The 18,319-nt window shown below is 53.9% G+C and overlaps 3 protein-coding genes across 3 annotated transcripts; 1 reads left to right on the top strand and 2 right to left on the bottom strand.

Moving 5' to 3' along the window:
• Positions 1-230: 230 nt before the first annotated feature.
• Positions 231-5,894, top strand: ruvbl1 (RuvB-like AAA ATPase 1). The gene is made up of 10 exons (XM_084464022.1): positions 231-520; positions 1,078-1,164; positions 1,296-1,428; positions 2,101-2,252; positions 2,331-2,420; positions 2,962-3,111; positions 3,268-3,331; positions 3,568-3,766; positions 5,052-5,154; positions 5,517-5,894. The coding sequence occupies exons 1-10, from the start codon at positions 374-376 to the stop codon at positions 5,766-5,768; spliced, it is 1,377 nt and encodes a 458-aa protein (XP_084320148.1). The 5' UTR covers positions 231-373; the 3' UTR covers positions 5,769-5,894.
• A 1,596-nt stretch (positions 5,895-7,490) lies between these two features.
• Positions 7,491-9,239, bottom strand: mustn1a (musculoskeletal, embryonic nuclear protein 1a). Its single transcript, XM_084464023.1, has 3 exons — positions 8,983-9,239; positions 8,749-8,875; positions 7,491-7,625 (listed from the first exon to the last, which is right to left on the bottom strand). The coding sequence occupies exons 1-3, from the start codon at positions 8,989-8,991 to the stop codon at positions 7,525-7,527; spliced, it is 237 nt and encodes a 78-aa protein (XP_084320149.1). The 5' UTR covers positions 8,992-9,239; the 3' UTR covers positions 7,491-7,524.
• A 350-nt stretch (positions 9,240-9,589) lies between these two features.
• rft1 (RFT1 homolog) lies at positions 9,590-18,235 on the bottom strand. The gene is made up of 10 exons (XM_084463551.1): positions 18,012-18,235; positions 17,827-17,912; positions 17,524-17,646; positions 17,004-17,295; positions 12,519-12,653; positions 11,730-11,990; positions 11,154-11,298; positions 10,882-10,987; positions 10,430-10,679; positions 9,590-10,213 (listed from the first exon to the last, which is right to left on the bottom strand). Exons 1-10 carry the CDS (start codon positions 18,072-18,074, stop codon positions 10,025-10,027), a joined length of 1,650 nt encoding a protein of 549 aa, XP_084319677.1. The 5' UTR covers positions 18,075-18,235; the 3' UTR covers positions 9,590-10,024.
• Between the last annotated feature and the right edge of the window lie 84 nt (positions 18,236-18,319).

Raw genomic sequence — 18,319 nt, 5'->3', positions numbered from 1 at the left:
GAATTGATTCATTTGTTTCTGCTACGACAATGCAACCGAAACCCAACCGGAAGCTAATAGTGACGGGCAGAATTGCGAGCCAATCAAGGGGTCCAATCTATTCTTTAGGTGGCGCCAGTAGAAATGTTGCCAGATTGGGCCAGATTTTCCGCCCAATCTGCGAACACTGGCTGCAGCGCGCAGTGTTTCAAAGCTGGCAACACTGGCCAATAGGCAGTACTTCCGCACCCTCCCTTAGTAACCCGCATGGAGACGCAGCTCTCTGTGTTGTGACTTGAGAAGAAAAGCAGACAAACCGAACTCAGCGGCTCGTTCGGTGCTTTATTTGAGCCTTTACTGTTTTTTGAGAGTCTTCTCCTCTCCAGGATCCACCATGAAGATCGAGGAGGTGAAGAGCACCACAAAGACCGCGCGCGTAGCGGCCCACAGCCACGTGAAGGGCCTGGGTCTGGACGAGGCGGGGGCGGCCCGGGGGGGGTCCGCGGCCCACGGGCTGGTGGGCCAGGAGGCCGCCAGAGAGGTACTGGTACCATACCATACCATACCGTACTATTCTACACTTTACTATACTAACAATTATAGGACAGCCTGGTGGTCCAGGAGGCCGCCAGAGAGGTACTGGCACCATACCATACTATTCTACACTTTACTATACTAACAATTATAGGACAGCCTGGTGGGCCAGGAGGCCGCCAGAGAGGTACTGGTACCATACTACCCTACACTACTACACCCGCCCGGGAGGTTACTATACAATACTATTCTGAGAGGTTATACTATACCATACTAACCATTATAGGACGGGCTGGTGGGCAAGGAGGCCGCCAGAGAGATCTGATTACACTATACTATACTTTACTGTACTATACTATACTGGGGACGGCCAGAGAGGTCCTGATAATAATATTATAATAACCATTTTTGTTCTAAAAATCAATTATAATCAAAAAGCTGTGGGCAAGAATGTGTGCGTGTCATTATTTTGAATAGTTGCAGATGTCCCTGTTAAGGACATACCATTTTTGGTGCCCTATCCAGTTCCATTCTCTGTTAACCTGCCGTGTTTTGTCCCTAAAGGCATGTGGCATCATCGTGGATCTGATCCGCTCTAAGAAGATGGCGGGGAGGGCAGTGCTACTGGCCGGACCGCCCGGGACTGGAAAGGTACGCTACACCTTTTTGTTGTTTGTTGTTGTTGCAGAAATATCATCAAGTGAAATTACGTTCAGTGGTTATTTGTCTCTCGACTGCAAAGGAGAGGAGATGTCTAAAGTGTGCTCTCCGTGTGTCTCCAGACCGCCCTGGCCCTGGCGATGGCCCAGGAGCTAGGAAACAAAGTGCCCTTCTGCCCCATGGTGGGCAGCGAGGTCTACTCCACTGAGATCAAGAAGACAGAGGTTCTGATGGAGAACTTCAGGAGAGCCATCGGTGGGTTGTCAGTTCAAAGAGAACTTTACCTTTACCTCTCTCTCTCTCTCTCTCTCTCAGGCAGAGTGCAGGCACCCTCTGTCTCTTAAGAAGTCCCGGACAGACATGGCTAGGTGCCCCGTTCCCCATGGCTCGCTGCCGAGCGGAGAGGCTGGGCGGTGTTGACAGCAGAGGAAGGCTTTAGATTCTGCAGGGAAGGGGCTTTGTGTGGATCGTTGACGCTAGCTGTCACAGGGGAGGAAATGGTTTCATGGTGACGTAGAGGAGGTCGTTGGCAGCACAGTCACTCCACACAGCGGGAGGGTGGAGTGGGTCCAGAATGGGGCGAGAGAGGCAGAGGCAGAGCAGAAATTAGGGGGGGGAGGTGGATGCAGATTCGCTGTCCGTCGTCACCGACTGGATAAGGGCTCCATGACACTGGGCTACAAGTGTGCCTCTGTGTTCCCCAGCGGGCGAGATCAGCCACCTGTATGCATACACCGAGGGTCACCTTACATAAAGGGGTGTGCATGCATGCGTGTGTGTGTTTGCTGTTGCTGTTACACTGGGCATGAAATCCCATTCTTCCATAAAAAGTCTGGCGCAGGAATGTGAAGGTCAGCTTGTGTGAGTCGTCTCACATTGTTGGCCCCCTGACCCCCCTGTCCTGTGGGTGCCCCCCCCCCCCCTCAGGTCTGCGGATCAAGGAGACCAAGGAGGTGTATGAGGGCGAGGTGACGGAGCTGACCCCCTGTGAGACGGAGAACCCGATGGGGGGCTACGGGAAGACCATCAGCCACGTGGTCATTGGCCTGAAGACGGGCAAGGGCACCAAGCAGCTCAAGGTGAGGCGTTGAACCGGCGTCCCTCCTCTGCCCAGCAGGGGGCCGTCCAGGTCTCTCACAGCTCTGTCTCCTCCTCAGCTGGACCCCAGTATCTATGAGAGCCTGCAGAAGGAGCGCGTGGAGGTGGGAGACGTCATCTACATCGAAGCCAACAGTGGAGCAGTCAAGGTACCTCCCTCTGGAAAACCAACACTAGAGAACATTCTACTTTAATCAGCCTTCCAATGGAGTAACTGTTTGGAGACACACCAGTCACAACAAGTCCTTAGAAAGGCTCATGGTGGAGAGAGGTCCTCCTCGGTTGCTCTCCTCCTCGTCAGTGCTGCTGAAGGCTTCATCTCTTCTGTCCGCTGGAGCCTCATTCCTCCGTTATCCTCTCATCTCTCCTTCTGTCGGTTCCAACCCAGGGGCCCACAGGCCCCCACGCTGACTGAGCACGTTGACAGGAGCTTTTAATCAGCCCAGGTGGGCCAGAGGGGTGGGGGCCGGGGAGGGGGGCCAGAGGGGCGGGGCCAGGGATGCAGCATGTTTTTTGTGGCCCTGGGTGGAGTGGGACACCATATTTGTTCCTGCTGACAGGCGTCTTAGCGCCCCCCCCCTTTTCTCCCCTCCCCAGCCGTGCGCCCGGAGACTTCAACCACACACCTGTTCCGTTGGTTTTAATCCCCCTAATCCTTAACGACCTCCCCCCCCGCCCCTGTGTCCACAGAGACAAGGTCGCTGCGACACCTTTGCCACAGAGTTCGACCTGGAGGCGGAGGAGTACGTGCCGCTGCCCAAGGGGGACGTCCACAAGAAGAAGGAGATCATCCAGGATGTGACGCTGCAGGACCTGGACGTGGCTAACGCCCGCCCCCAGGTACCACGTCGAACATGAGTTCACTTCCTTTTAGTCATCTTCTAAATGTTCACATCATACAAACACGCACCTGTGGGACGTGTGTTGTGGAAGTCATCATATATACGGAGAAGGGAAGCCCCCCCACTGTGCCTGACCTGCTCTGTCCCTCCCCAGGGGGGCCAGGACATCCTCTCCATGATGGGCCAGCTGATGAAGCCCAAGAAGACGGAGATCACAGGTAGGCAGAGAGTTTGACGGACCTGTCTCCCTGCTCGTCCTCTTCATCTCCCAGCTCCTCCTCTTCATCTCCCTGCTCGTGCTCCTCCTGTCTCCCTGCCCCTCCTCTCTGTCTCCCTGCTGCTCCTCTCAGTAGTTTCCCCGCTCCTCCTCTCAGTCTCCCTGCTGCTCCTCTGTCTCCCTGCACCTCTCCGTCTCCCTGCTCCTCCTCTCATTCTCCCTGCTCCTCGTCCTCAGACAAGCTGCGGACAGAGATCAACAAGGTGGTGAACCGCTACATCGACCAGGGTGTGGCCGAGCTGGTCCCCGGCGTGCTGTTCATCGACGAGGTCCACATGCTGGACATCGAGTGCTTCACCTACCTCCACCGCGCCCTGGAGAGCGCCATCGCCCCCATCGTGGTGTTCGCCTCCAACCGGGGCAACTGCCTCATCAGGTCAGAGCGCGGCCATGCTGCTGACAGATTGTTATCTCGGCCTCCATTGGTTCATGACCAGAGGTCTCCTCCAGAAAGGTCCCAGGCCGTGCCAGCCGTGGGTCTTAGGATCCTGGATCTTTCGCTATCTCACGATTCTTTTGGGATCACGTTTCGATTCAAAATCCATTCAGTACAGAGGGGTTCTGATGATACCCATCTATCTATCTCTATATATAATAAGACACTTTGGTGTGTTAAATAACTGCAGCCTCAGAGGACATACTGCAGGTAGAAGGACGTCTTCAGGACCTGGGGCCTCATTTATAAAGGTCTCTGCGCACGAAAATGTTGCAGAAACAGGGATGAAATGTGCGTACGCATCTTTCACCGCCAACGTTGTGATTTATAGAAAAATTCCTTGCGGAAAAGAGTTCTACGCATCCTTTCACCCTGGAGTAAAGGTCCCGCAAAGTTTTTCAAACAGTGATCTCCGGAGACGACAACAGGAAGTTGGTGGTGGTAATGCACCATATCGGTTTGCAATCCGCTAATAACGCCAAAAGAAGAAGAACACGATACCTCCCGATACCCAACGCACATTGCGCACCACATACTATGACTTTGGATTTATTTATTCATTTTATAAAAAACACCCATTATGAAATATGAATTAAGGCAATATTATGTTCAACACACTACAACCCATTCAAATCACAATCCTCGGCCAGACCAACTGTATCACTTAAGTTGTATTCATTTTCCTGATGCATATATATGTAGGCCTACATTAAATTAGCCTATAGGACATAGTAATTAATTATCATATTGGCACAAGGCCAATAAATAATGCTCCTGTTGGCCTCTGTATTCTAACGGGCTGAAATATGGCAGCTTTGGAATTGCTCGAGAATTTAGCGAGGGGTATGAGACGCGAGCGCGTGTAATGCATGCGTGTGTTCCCGTGTAATGATAGGTCAGCAAAGGCTCCTTATATACTAGGAATATTCATTGATTAATTAGTATTGACCTTATAAGGACTATTATGGGACGAACTTGGGAGGAGCATGGCGCTCGTGCATGCACGCCAAATTCAACGCAAGTTGGTATTTATAACGAGAAGAGTGCGTACAGGTGTGCGCCGCACGGTTTTATAAATCTGAATATTTTTGTGCGTACGCACATTCTGAGGTTTGGGCGTACGCAATGTTTTAGGGAGGGTTTTACGCAGAGTTTTCTAAATGAGGCCCCTGCTCTGCATTGTGTGTTAACCGTGTTTCCTGGTACCTGGGTCTCCTCCTTCCAGAGGGACGGATGACATCAGCTCCCCTCACGGCATCCCGCTGGACCTGCTCGACCGGGTCATGATCATCCGCACGCTGATGTACACGCCCCAGGAGATGAAGCAGGTTGGTACCACGGATACGGGGTAACCGGGGTAGGGTCTGGGTACCACAGCAATGCGGGTGGGGTCTGGGTACCACAGCAACGGGGGTCGGGTCTGGGTACCACTGCAACGGGGGTCGGGTCGGGTCTGGGTACCACTGCAACGGGGTAACAGGGGTAGGGTCTGGGTACCACGGCAACGGGGTAACCGGGGTAGGGTCTCGTAACGGGGTAACGGGGGTAGGGTCTGGGTACCATGGCAACGGGGTAACCGGAGGTAGGGTCTGGGTACCATGGCAACGGGGTAACCGGAGGTAGGGTCTGGGTACCACGGCAACGGGGTAACCAGGGATGCTGAGGTAACCCCCCTCACGTCCGTCCGCAGATCATCAAGATCCGGGCGCAGACGGAGGGCATCAGTGTGAGCGAGGAGGCGCTGGCCCACCTGGGGGAGGTGGGCACCAAGACCACGCTGCGCTACGCCGTGCAGCTGCTCACGCCGGCCCACCTGCTGGGTCGCGTGCAGGGCAAGGAGGGCGTGGAGCGCGAGCAGGTGGAGGAGATCAACGAGCTCTTCTACGACGCCAAGTCCTCCGCCAAGATCCTGCAGGACCAGCACCTCAAGTTCATGAAGTGAAGACCGCTCTTCTCTGTCCAGTGGAATGTTATATTTCAGGCAAATACGTTCTATTCCTTTTGTAATTAAAATATTTTTTCTATTTCCAGTCGAATGTTGGCCTTTTTAACTTGCACACATCGAGCTGCTTTAGTACCACAATAACTGATGTAGACTCCACACGCTTTACACAGGTAGCCATTGGGCAACAAATGGCCAAGACCAGCATTTGCACGTTCTATTTAAGTGCCTTTTAACCATGTAGCCCTAACAGTGGTTCATGGTGGAGATGACTTCACCTAATAACATGAACATAGTCATGACTTCACCTAATAACATGAACATGGTGGAGATTACCTCACCTCATAGTGATGAGGATGACTTGACACAGTGGATGCTAGGAGGCTTTTACTGGCTCCTCCATAAAAGGATACAGGGTGGTTGTGGTTAACGGGTTTATTGCAGAGGTTCAGTACAGAGCAGGAGGAGTAACAGGCTGCCATGCTGGAGACCCCTGGAGTGTGTGGTGATGGCAGCCCCCCAGGTGGTCCGCTCCAGAAACAGTCTCGGGCCAGGTGAGGGCTGCTTCAACCAGCCCCAGAGTCAATCAGTCTCGGGCCAGGTGAGGCTGCTTCATCCAGCCCCAGAGTCAATCAGTCTCGGGCCAGGTGAGGCTGCTTCAACCAGCCCCAGAGTCAATCAGTCTGGGCCAGGTGAGGGCTGCTTCAACCAGCCCCAGAGTCAATCAGTCTGGGCCAGGTGAGGCTGCTTCAACCAACCACAAACTCCATGGCTAGAGACTTTAAACCTCATAACATCAACAGTGATGAATGGTGGTTTTCTATTTGAAATAGAAGCTCTTACAGAATGTCATTGGGGGTTACTTTATAGTATTTAGATTGTTTTTAAATAATTTTTATATATTGCGTGGCTTGGCTTCCCCCCGGTATTCAAATTCACTGAAAGTCCTGAGGAACCAGGATTTTCTTAATTGTTTCTGAAACCAACCAAATTTCACAAAACTCCACAAAGCAAAGCAACAGTCTGACATTTCCAAAAACTCCACATCTTTTGCAAAACGAAATCCTGCATAAACACCATCTTATCGCGTTCACAGCAGAGTGTTGCTGTAGTCACTGCAGACAGGAGGACTTCTGAGTGGTTTCTTACCTCTTTGCCTCTCTAAGGCCCCTGGGGAGGCAGCTCTGTGGGCTGGACAGCTCGGGTCCTGGTTAACCCATGTTGGGTGACCTGGTTAACCAACACTGCGTTTCATCTGAATTATTAGATCACTCCTCCTCCCAACAGATTCCACTGAGCTTATTGGTTTGGAGCAGTTGTGGTGAGAGACCAATTGGTAATGACAGGATCATCCATGTGACCAAACGAGCCTTGATTAGGACAACTGTGCTAAATGAGGAGGTTTTTCATATCGAGTTGTGCAAAATGTGATTTAGAACAGCTGTTTGTGTAAAAAAAGAAAAGGAATGGTGCTTGGAGTTCAGCAGAAATAGTCTTTGTTGTTGACTCGTAAGCTTCCCTCTGTTGCCATGGTGATAATAACTCCCCTTAATGGGTAAACAATGGGAAAAAAAACTGAGATACCAAGCGTGCAAAGCAACAAACAGTAAATGTTGATGAGGGTGTTAACATACCAGGGTAGATCCCACAGCAAGATACCAACAACAGACAACAATCAACCAGCTCATCCTAGTAGTACCTAGTAGTAGTAGTAGTAGTATCTCTAATAGTACCACTACCACTGAGCAAGGTTTTGCTACTTCCTGATCAGTCTCTGATTGGACGGCTTGCTGAATGCGGTCTCTCCACCTGACCGCGCTGCGCTGAACACCGACGGAGCCGCCTTCCCCTCCTTCTCTGTAAGGAGACGACAGAACGGGCAGTGAGACCCTCCCAGCACAATGCAGTGGTGTGTAGTGGTGTGTAGTCTAGTGGTGTGTAGTGGTGTGTAGTCTAGTGGTGTGTAGTGGTGTGTAGTGGTGTGTAGTCTAGTGGTGTGTAGTGGTGTGTAGTGGTGTGTAGTCTAGTGGTGTGTAGTGGTGTGTAGTGGTGTGTAGTCTAGTGGTGTGTAGTGGTGTGTAGTCTAGTGGTGTGTAGTGGTGTGTAGTCTAGTGGTGTGTAGTGGTGTGTAGTGGTATGTTGTGTAGTGGTGTGTAGTCTAGTGGTGTGTAGTGGTGTGTAGTCTAGTGGTGTGTAGTGGTGTGTAGTGTAGTGGTGTGTAGTGGTGTGTAGTGGTATGTTGTGTAGTGGTGTGTAGTCTAGTGGTGTGTAGTGGTATGTAGTCTAGTGGTGTGTAGTGTAGTGGTGTGTAGTGTAGTGGTGTGTAGTGGTGTGTAGTGTAGTGGTGTGTAGTGGTGTGTAGTGTAGTGGTGTGTAGTGTAGTGGTGTGTAGTGTAGTGGTGTGTAGTGGTGTGTAGTGTAGTGGTGTGTAGTGGTGTGTAGTCTAGTGGTGTGTAGTGGTGTGTAGTCTAGTGGTGTGTAGTGGTGTGTAGTGTAGTGGTGTGTAGTGTAGTGGTGTGTAGTGTAGTGGTGTGTAGTGGTGTGTAGTCTAGTGGTGTGTAGTGGTGTGTAGTCTAGTGGTGTGTAGTGGTGTGTAGTGTAGTGGTGTGTAGTGGTGTGTAGTGTAGTGGTGTGTAGTTGTGTGCAGGGGTAGGCAGTGTGGACATAAACAAACAAACCCCCGGAGACACTGGGTCAGATCTCTGGCAGGAAACCAGCCCACATTTGAACGATCCCGGACTTCTCTGTATATGGACTGGAAATTCAGAAGCCGTAAACCCCCCCACCCCTACCCCGTTTAGCTCCAGAAATGTAAGCTTAGATGTTCCAGATAAAGCAGCCTGCTCTCCAACCACACTCTGCCAGCACTTCATAGGTCTGAGATGTGCCACATACAGTTGCCTACTGAGGACCCCGGCTCACCACCCTCTGCCATCAATTTGCAGGTCTTAGATGTTCTACCATAGAGACCCCAGCTTACCACACTCTGCCATCACTTCGTAGGTCTTGCTCTTCATGGGCCCCTGGGTGCCCAGCTTGTCCTTGGCCTCAACCAGGTCCTCATCCCTCACAGCAAGACGCTGCTCCTGGCCCTCGTCTTCCCCCTGCTGAGGAAAACCGGGTAGGGAAATCAACAGGGGGCAGGGGAAACACCAACTTCAGAATCACAGAGCAGAGACCTCAACAACACCTCTTCATCTGGTCCTGGGCTCACCTGCGACATGCTGAGTGGAGAAGGTCCCGAGATTAATTCTTCTCTGCTTCTTCTTCTTCTTCTCGGCTGCGTCTCCTCAGTCTACTCCGCTGAGCTTCTCCAGACTCTATAAATCAGTTGGTAGTTCTGTAGGACTCCTCCTCCTGGTTCTCTGGCCTCCTCTTTCCACTGCCTCATGAGATGACATCACTGAAGGACGTCTCCCCCCGCTGACAACACCAGCTGCTGCTGACTGCTTGTTACGTGACTTAGTTACCTCAGAAGATACTCAGACCTTTGAGCTGTGAGAGGAGCTTTATGACCCAGTGTGGCGTTCTCCTTCCTGTCTTCATGATGTCATCGTTAGGGAGGGGAGGACAATGCATATTCAGAGTAACTATTAACCATAACTATGAGTTAAAGTTAATGAGTAAACTAACTAACTAAGTTAAAGGTTGATAGTAAAATATTGGTTCCTGGAATATGTAAAAAATTTAAGTTAATTGAATTTGAAGATAGATAAGATTGTTTTAAACCATGAAATAAGGCAGAGGTTTCATTAGAGAGTTCAGAGGCATTAACATAGAAATAATTACAGATTTTGAAACAATGAAAACAACTTCAAAAGTCCACAATAAAAAAGTATATTTTGTCCATTTTGATACCGTTCAAAACCAACTGATCTTCATTTTACATTTATACTCATCATTCTCTCAGGATTTATTAACCGCTAGTAACCAGAACTAATCTACCTGAAAGAACCTTTTGTAACACATGTCACCGTACTGCCAACGGTCAAGTCCAGAGCGGTCCAGTCTGGCCTGGCTTATATGGTACCAGTCCTAACCGGTCCAGTCTGGTCCTAACCGGTCCAGTCTGGTCCCATTCCCACAGTGGTTCAGTCCTAACCGGTCCAGTCTGGTCCCATTCCCACAGTGGTTCAGTCCTAACCGGTCCGGTCCAGTCTGGTGTTCTTAGCCCCTCATGCCAACTGTCTCTGGGTTGGTGTTCAGTCCTCCATGTTTGAGGCCAGCAGGCAGTCCGGCCAGCGGTCCCCCGCGGCTCACGTGCTCTTCTCCCGGGTCGTGGGGAGGGTCCCGGTGCGGGTCCCGGGGCGGAGCTGGGTCCTGACGAAGGCAACCAGCCGGGTCTCGGTGAACAGGACGGTGAGGAGGACACCGGACAGACACACGGCGCCCACGGCAACATGGACCAGACGGAGAGGCCAGCCGCTGGAGCAGCAGAACACTGACTGGAGCGGAGAGAGGAGGAGAGAGGAGAGAGAGGAGAGGAGAAAGGAGGTGAGAGAGGAGAGTGGAGAGAAATGAGAGGAGAGAGAGGAGAGTAGAGATGGCACATGGTAAAATACATTTTAATGCACAGTGATCCTTGTAGGTAAATGATTGTAACGTTGAGATAGAGGCGTGTTTGCAGGAGACTGCAGGGTGGTAGCGGTGGTGAGCGGTACCTCCGACAGAGCCGTTACCACGGCGCTCAGGGCGAGGGCCAGCAGCAGGGCGGGGGAGGGCAGCAGGCCCCTCAGCGGCCCCCAGGGGCCCGCCCAGAAGTAGCGTTGGATGTAGAGCAGGCTGTGCAGGATGCGGAGGGCCATGTTCAGACAGTTGGCCAGGATGAAGCCCACGGCACCCAGCCAACCAGTCAGCAGGTAGGAGAGCAGCAGGAAGGAGACGGAGAGGGCCAGCATCACCCCGTTGTACCTACACACACACACACACACACACACACACACACACACACACACACACACACACACACACACACACACACACACACACACACACACACACACACACACACACACACACACACACACACACACACAAAATGATTATAAAGTAGTATAATTTGGCGAGTGAGTGAGGGAGGGAGTGAGAGACTGAGTGAGTAAGTGAGTCTCACCGGTCCAGCTCTTCTTGGCTCATGGCAGCGAACACAAAGCACTCGGTGACCCCGTTGACGGCCAGCAGGAGGACGTAGCCGCTGTAGACCCTCAGCAGGATGGGCCCTGGACACAAGAGACACACGCCATGAAGACCAGGCCCGGGACCAGTACTGAGGACCAGGCTGGGTCCAGGCCCAAGGTCCAGGCCCTGGGTCTAGGCCCAGGACCAGGCCCAGGACCAGGCCCAGGTCCAGGCCGGGTCCTGTTCTCCAGCCGGCTGTGGACTGACCCGCTCCGGCGCTCAGCAGGGAGCCCCCGTAGAGGTCCAGGGCGAGGTGGGAGTAGGCGTAGCCGAACACAGTGATGACCAGGCCCACAACCACCACCAGCTTCAGCAGACTCTCCAGGACCTCGGCGGCCACCGTCACGTCCTCCTGGGGGGGTTAGGGCGAGGCGGTCAGACACTTGAGGGCTAAACGGAGGAATGGGCTCCGGCTCACAGTAGAGATGGTCCCAGAACATTTTTCCCTTGCCGATACCGATCCTGAACTTGAGCATCGGCCGATACTGAGTATATACCGATACAGCAATTAGCATTGTAACTACTAACATCACTTGTTCTTATTGAAGGGTTCTCTTATGGCTTCACTTACTGTCGAAAATCTTTTATTCCAGAACTACATCATTAACGTTTATAATCTATTATTATAATAATACATTTGTATTCTTGTAGTTAAGCGTGAGCATCCATGTTTTCCGACAGATCGGTGCAGAGACGATTACGCGTACGATACCCGATACAGAATTTTAGGTAGTATCCAAGGAATTTCCGAGACTGGTATGGGAACGACTCCAGTCCTCAGACCTGTTTCTGGCTCTGCGCGTCGCCTCCTCTCCGCAGCACTTTGGAGAAGAACACGTAGAAGCTCTCCTCGATGGGCAGGAAGAGGAAGCGGGCCACCATGGAGCCCAGGTTGTTGACGATGTCGTACACGCCCTGCTCCCCGAAGCTCAGCACGCTCAGGAAGGTCATGACGTAGCGCTCGCCCTCCGTCAGCAGCTGCTTCAGGAACGACTGCTTGAAGAAGCTCCACGTCAGCCGGGCCAGCGCCCAGTCCAGCTCCGGCTGAGGACCCAGAGGGAGACCCGGGGGTTAGGGAGAGGCCCCTAGGAACCAGGGCCCTGAGGGAGGGGCCCTCAGGAACCACTGGGGGTTAGGGCTGGGGAACCAGGAGAGGCCCCTAGGAACCAGGGCCCTGAGGGAGGGGCCCTCAGGAATCAGGAGGGGTCAGGAATCAGGGGTTAGGGCTGGGGAGAGGCCCGCAGGAACCAGGGCCCCTGAGGGAGACCTGGGGGTTAGGGCTGGGGAGAGGCCCGCAGGAACCAGGGCCCCTGAGGGAGACCTGGGGGTTAGGGCTGGGGAGAGGCCCGCAGGAACCAGGGCCCCTGAGGGAGACCTGGGGGTTAGGGCTGGGGAGAGGCCCTCAGGAACCAGGGCCCCTGAGGGAAAGGCCCTCAAGCCTTAAGCCCTGTGACCCATTCAGTCAAGATGACAATATAATCATTAAAGTATGCAGATGCATACTTCTGTTACCATGCAGAAGTGAAACCTTATTTTTCTTCATGTTTGTATAACGATGGACGTCAGCCCTACCTCTCCCGGGGCAGAGCGTGGAAGCAGTTCTCCCACCGTGTTTATCGGAAAACCTTTCCTGTTTGCTTCCTCAGATCCCACGAAGCGAACAAAATAGACGAGGTAGCAGAGAACCAGACAGCCGGTGTACACCAGCTGGAAGACAAAACACACACACACACACACACACACACACACACACACACACACACACACACACACACACACACACACACACACACACACACACACACACACACACACACACACACACACACACACACACACACACACCGCATTGAGAAGACCATGAGCTGAACAGAGAAGACCCCCTATGAACCCCACAGACCCCCTATGAACCCTACAGACCCCCTATGAACCCTACAGACCCCCTATGAACCCTACAGACCCCCTATGAACCCTACAGACCCCCTATGAACCCCACAGACCCCCTATGAACCCCACAGACCCCCTATGAACCCCACAGACCCCCTATGAACCCCACAGACCCCCTATGAACCCTACAGACCCCCTATGAACCCTACAGACCCCCTATGAACCCCACAGACCCCCTATGAACCCTACAGACCCCCTATGAACCCTACAGACCCCCTATGAACCCTACAGACCCCCTATGAACCCTACAGACCCCCTATGAACCCTACAGACCCCCTATGAACCCTACAGACCCCCTATGAACCCTACAGACCCCCTATGAACCCCACAGACCCCCTATGAACCCTACAGACCCCCCACAGACCCCCTATGAACCCCACAGACCCCACAGACCCCCTATGAACCCCACAGACCCCCTATGAACCCTACAGACCCCCTATGAACCCTACAGACCCCCTATGAACCCTACAGACCCCCTATGAACCCTACAGACCCCCCACAGACCCCCTATGAACCCCACAGACCCCACAGACCCCCTATGAACCCCACAGACCCCCTATGAACCCTACAGACCCCCTATGAACCCTACAGACCCCCTATGAACCCTACAGACCCCCTATGAACCCCACAGACCCCACAGACCCCCTATGAACCCCACAGACCCCACAGACCCCCTATGAACCCCACAGACCCCCTATGAACCCTACAGACCCCCTATGAACCCTACAGACCCCCTATGAACCCCACAGACCCCCTATGAACCCTACAGACCCCCTATGAACCCCACAGACCCCCTATGAACCCCACAGACCCCCTATGAACCCCACAGACCCCCTATGAACCCTACAGACCCCCTATGAACCCTACAGACCCCCTATGAACCCCACAGACCCCACAGACCCCCTATGAACCCCACAGACCCCACAGACCCCCTATGAACCCTACAGACCCCCTATGAACCCCACAGACCCCCTATGAACCCCACAGACCCCCTATGAACCCTACAGACCCCCTATGAACCCCACAGACCCCCTATGAACCCCACAGACCCCCTATGAACCCTACAGACCCCCTATGAACCCTACAGACCCCCTATGAACCCCACAGACCCCCTATGAACCCTACAGACCCCCTACAGACCCCCTATGAACCCTACAGACCCCCTATGAACCCTACAGACCCCCTATGAACCCTACAGACCCCCTATGAACCCCACAGACCCCCTATGAACCCTACAGACCCCCTATGAACCCTACAGACCCCCTATGAACCCTACAGACCCCCTATGAACCCCACAGACCCCCTATGAACCCCACAGACCCCCTATGAACCCTACAGACCCCCTATGAACCCCACAGACCCCCTATGAACCCCACAGACCCCCTATGAACCCCACAGACCCCCTATGAACCCTACAGACCCCCTATGAACCCTACAGACCCCCTATGAACCCCACAGACCCCCTATGAACCCCACAGACCCCCTATGAACCCTACAGACCCCCTATGAACCCTACAGACCCCCTATGAACCCTACAGACCCCCTATGAACCCTACAGACCCCCTATGAACCCTACAGACCCCACAGACCCCCTATGAACCCTACAGACCCCCTATGAACCCTACAGACCCCCTATGAACCCCACAGACCCCCTATGAACCCTACAGACCCCCCACAGACCCCCTATGAACCCTACAGACCCCCTATGAACCCTACAGACCCCCTATGAACCCTACAGACCCCCTATGAACCCTACAGACCCCCTATGAACCCTACAGACCCCCTATGAACCCTACAGACCCCCTATGAACCCTACAGACCCCCTATGAACCCTACAGACCCCCTATGAACCCCACAGACCCCCTATGAACCCTACAGACCCCCAATGAACCCTACAGACCCCCTATGAACCCTACAGACCCCCTATGAACCCTACAGACCCCCTATGAACCCTACAGACCCTACAGACCCCCTATGAACCCTACAGACCCCCTATGAACCCCACAGACCCCCTATGAACCCCACAGACCCCCTATGAACCCTACAGACCCCCTATGAACCCTACAGACCCCCTATGAACCCTACAGACCCCCTATGAACCCTACAGACCCCCTATGAACCCTACAGACCCCCCACAGACCCCCTATGAACCCCACAGACCCCACAGACCCCCTATGAACCCCACAGACCCCCTATGAACCCTACAGACCCCCTATGAACCCTACAGACCCCCTATGAACCCTACAGACCCCCTATGAACCCCACAGACCCCACAGACCCCCTATGAACCCCACAGACCCCACAGACCCCCTATGAACCCCACAGACCCCCTATGAACCCTACAGACCCCCTATGAACCCTACAGACCCCCTATGAACCCCACAGACCCCCTATGAACCCTACAGACCCCCTATGAACCCCACAGACCCCCTATGAACCCCACAGACCCCCTATGAACCCCACAGACCCCCTATGAACCCTACAGACCCCCTATGAACCCTACAGACCCCCTATGAACCCCACAGACCCCACAGACCCCCTATGAACCCCACAGACCCCACAGACCCCCTATGAACCCTACAGACCCCCTATGAACCCCACAGACCCCCTATGAACCCCACAGACCCCCTATGAACCCTACAGACCCCCTATGAACCCCACAGACCCCCTATGAACCCCACAGACCCCCTATGAACCCTACAGACCCCCTATGAACCCTACAGACCCCCTATGAACCCTACAGACCCCCTACAGACCCCCTATGAACCCCACAGACCCCCTATGAACCCTACAGACCCCCTATGAACCCTACAGACCCCCTATGAACCCTACAGACCCCCTATGAACCCCACAGACCCCCTATGAACCCTACAGACCCCCTATGAACCCTACAGACCCCCTATGAACCCTACAGACCCCCTATGAACCCCACAGACCCCCTATGAACCCCACAGACCCCCTATGAACCCTACAGACCCCCTATGAACCCTACAGACCCCCTATGAACCCCACAGACCCCCTATGAACCCCACAGACCCCCTATGAACCCCACAGACCCCCTATGAACCCTACAGACCCCCTATGAACCCTACAGACCCCCTATGAACCCTACAGACCCCCTATGAACCCTACAGACCCCCTATGAACCCTACAGACCCCCTATGAACCCTACAGACCCCCTATGAACCCCACAGACCCCCTATGAACCCCACAGACCCCCTATGAACCCTACAGACCCCCTATGAACCCTACAGACCCCCTATGAACCCTACAGACCCCCCACAGACCCCCTATGAACCCTACAGACCCCCTATGAACCCTACAGACCCCCTATGAACCCTACAGACCCCCTATGAACCCTACAGACCCCCTATGAACCCTACAGACCCCCTATGAACCCTACAGACCCCCTATGAACCCTACAGACCCCCTATGAACCCTACAGACCCCCTATGAACCCCACAGACCCCCTATGAACCCTACAGACCCCCAATGAACCCCACAGACCCCCTATGAACCCTACAGACCCCCTATGAACCCTACAGACCCCCTATGAACCCCACAGACCCCCTATGAACCCTACAGACCCCCTATGAACCCCACAGACCCCCTATGAACCCTACAGACCCCCTATGAACCCTACAGACCCCCTATGAACCCTACAGACCCCCTATGAACCCTACAGACCCCCTATGAACCCTACAGACCCTACAGACCCCCTATGAACCCTACAGACCCCCTATGAACCCCACAGACCCCCTATGAACCCCACAGACCCCCTATGAACCCCACAGACCCCCTATGAACCCTACAGACCCCCTATGAACCCTACAGACCCCCTATGAACCCTACAGACCCCCTATGAACCCCACAGACCCCCTATGAACCCCACAGACCCCACAGACCCCCTATGAACCCTACAGACCCCCTATGAACCCTACAGACCCCCTATGAACCCTACAGACCCCCTATGAACCCTACAGACCCCCTATGAACCCCACAGACCCCCTATGAACCCCACAGACCCCACAGACCTCCTATGAACCCTACAGACCCCCTATGAACCCTACAGACCTCCTATGAACCTCACAGCAGGACAGGACCTCTTACCTGAGCCGCTGAGAAGATGTACAGCCCCCCCTGGGGAGCCAGCAGCATCAGCCCCACGGTGAACAGGCACTTGGCCCCCAGGGCCAGGCTCTCGGCCCCCACCTTCAGGCGCACCAGCAGGTGGGCCTGGGCCAGCACCCAGAGGGGCTCCCCCAGCAGCTCCACCAGCGCCGCCAGCGCAAAGACCCCCACGGCCGGCCCGTAGTGGGGGACGGCCCGGGGGTCCGGGGCCTCCAGGAGCCACAGCCACACGCACACCAGGAGGGAGGCCCACACCACACCCAGGGGCAGGCTGGGGTCAGAGAGAGAGACACACACACACACACACACACACACACACACACAGCCAGAAACACACAGACACACACACACAGCCAGCAACACAGACACAGACACAGACACAGACACACACACACACACACACACACACACACACACACACACACACACAGGGATAGGTAATCTCAACTGAAAGAATCTGAAGAGTAGCATTATAATAGCTGCAGGACGTCCAGCTTACGTCAGCCACAGCAAGTTGAGGGTCTGTCTCCAGCTCCGCCCCGGACCTGACCCCCCGCTGAGACACGCCCTCCGGAAGGCCTCTCTGGACAGGAAGACCAGCGTGGAGTACAGCAGCATCAACCTGACCACCGCACAAGCACAACAGAGGATAAGAGGAGCCAGTTCTCCCCTCTCTCACTCACACTCGCTCTTACACACACACACACACACACACACACACACACACACACACACACACACACACACAGTTCCATGTTTGTTTTATCGGCTCCAGCGACAGACTGACAGACAGACAGCCTACCTGACGTTCACCACCCCGATCAGTTCTTTGGACACAAACCGCAGAGTGAACGCGTTCATCACGAAGGTGAGCGCGCGGAACATCACCTGAAGAACATAATCGAACCACCGTCGGTAGTGATGAGGACACGTTGAAATGCTATCTATGACACTCATCGATCAAATTGATATACAGTGTTAACTTACCTGCAGCAGTACGTTATAGGACGCGAGGGTGGAGGCGTCCTGGAGGACCTCCTGAGAGCTCATCCTGAGGTTCACCTGACACAGGTGGGCGCTGGGTCTAGTGACTCAGAGCTCTAACATGTCGAAGAGAAGATTCAACATATACTACGGACATATTCTAAACAAGTCATAAAGTAATGTAGTGATTAATGACTTCTCCTGTGTGGAGCAATGTGAGCAGGAGTCTCCCCACTTCCGCATACAGTCTGCGTGATGACGTGCAGGAGACTCTGCGTGATGACATGAGGAGCCAGCGTCACGCTCCTCTC

The sequence above is a fragment of the Micromesistius poutassou genome (assembly GCF_964030765.1).
Source record: "Micromesistius poutassou genome assembly, chromosome: 2".
Lineage (NCBI taxonomy): Eukaryota > Metazoa > Chordata > Actinopteri > Gadiformes > Gadidae > Micromesistius > Micromesistius poutassou.
This window is presented reverse-complemented; position numbering and strand designations above follow the sequence as displayed.

Bases quoted from the DNA above. Each gene is read 5' to 3' on its own strand.
- ruvbl1 (XM_084464022.1), top strand. From the start codon at position 374: ATGAAGATCGAGGAGGTGAAGAGCACCACAAAGACCGCGCGCGTAGCG. The intron at 1,165-1,295 runs GTACGCTACACC...GTGTGTCTCCAG, and splicing joins GACCGCCCGGGACTGGAAAG to ACCGCCCTGGCCCTGGCGAT. The intron at 3,332-3,567 runs GTAGGCAGAGAG...CCTCGTCCTCAG, and splicing joins CAAGAAGACGGAGATCACAG to ACAAGCTGCGGACAGAGATC.
- mustn1a (XM_084464023.1), bottom strand. The intron at 7,626-8,748 runs GTAAGCTGGGGT...GTCTCCTTACAG, and splicing joins CGAAGTGATGGCAGAGTGTG to AGAAGGAGGGGAAGGCGGCT.
- rft1 (XM_084463551.1), bottom strand. From the start codon at position 18,074: ATGAGCTCTCAGGAGGTCCTCCAGGACGCCTCCACCCTCGCGTCCTAT. The intron at 17,913-18,011 runs GTAAGTTAACAC...TATGTTCTTCAG, and splicing joins CCTATAACGTACTGCTGCAG to GTGATGTTCCGCGCGCTCAC. The intron at 11,991-12,518 runs GTAGGGCTGACG...CTGGGTCCTCAG, and splicing joins CACGCTCTGCCCCGGGAGAG to CCGGAGCTGGACTGGGCGCT.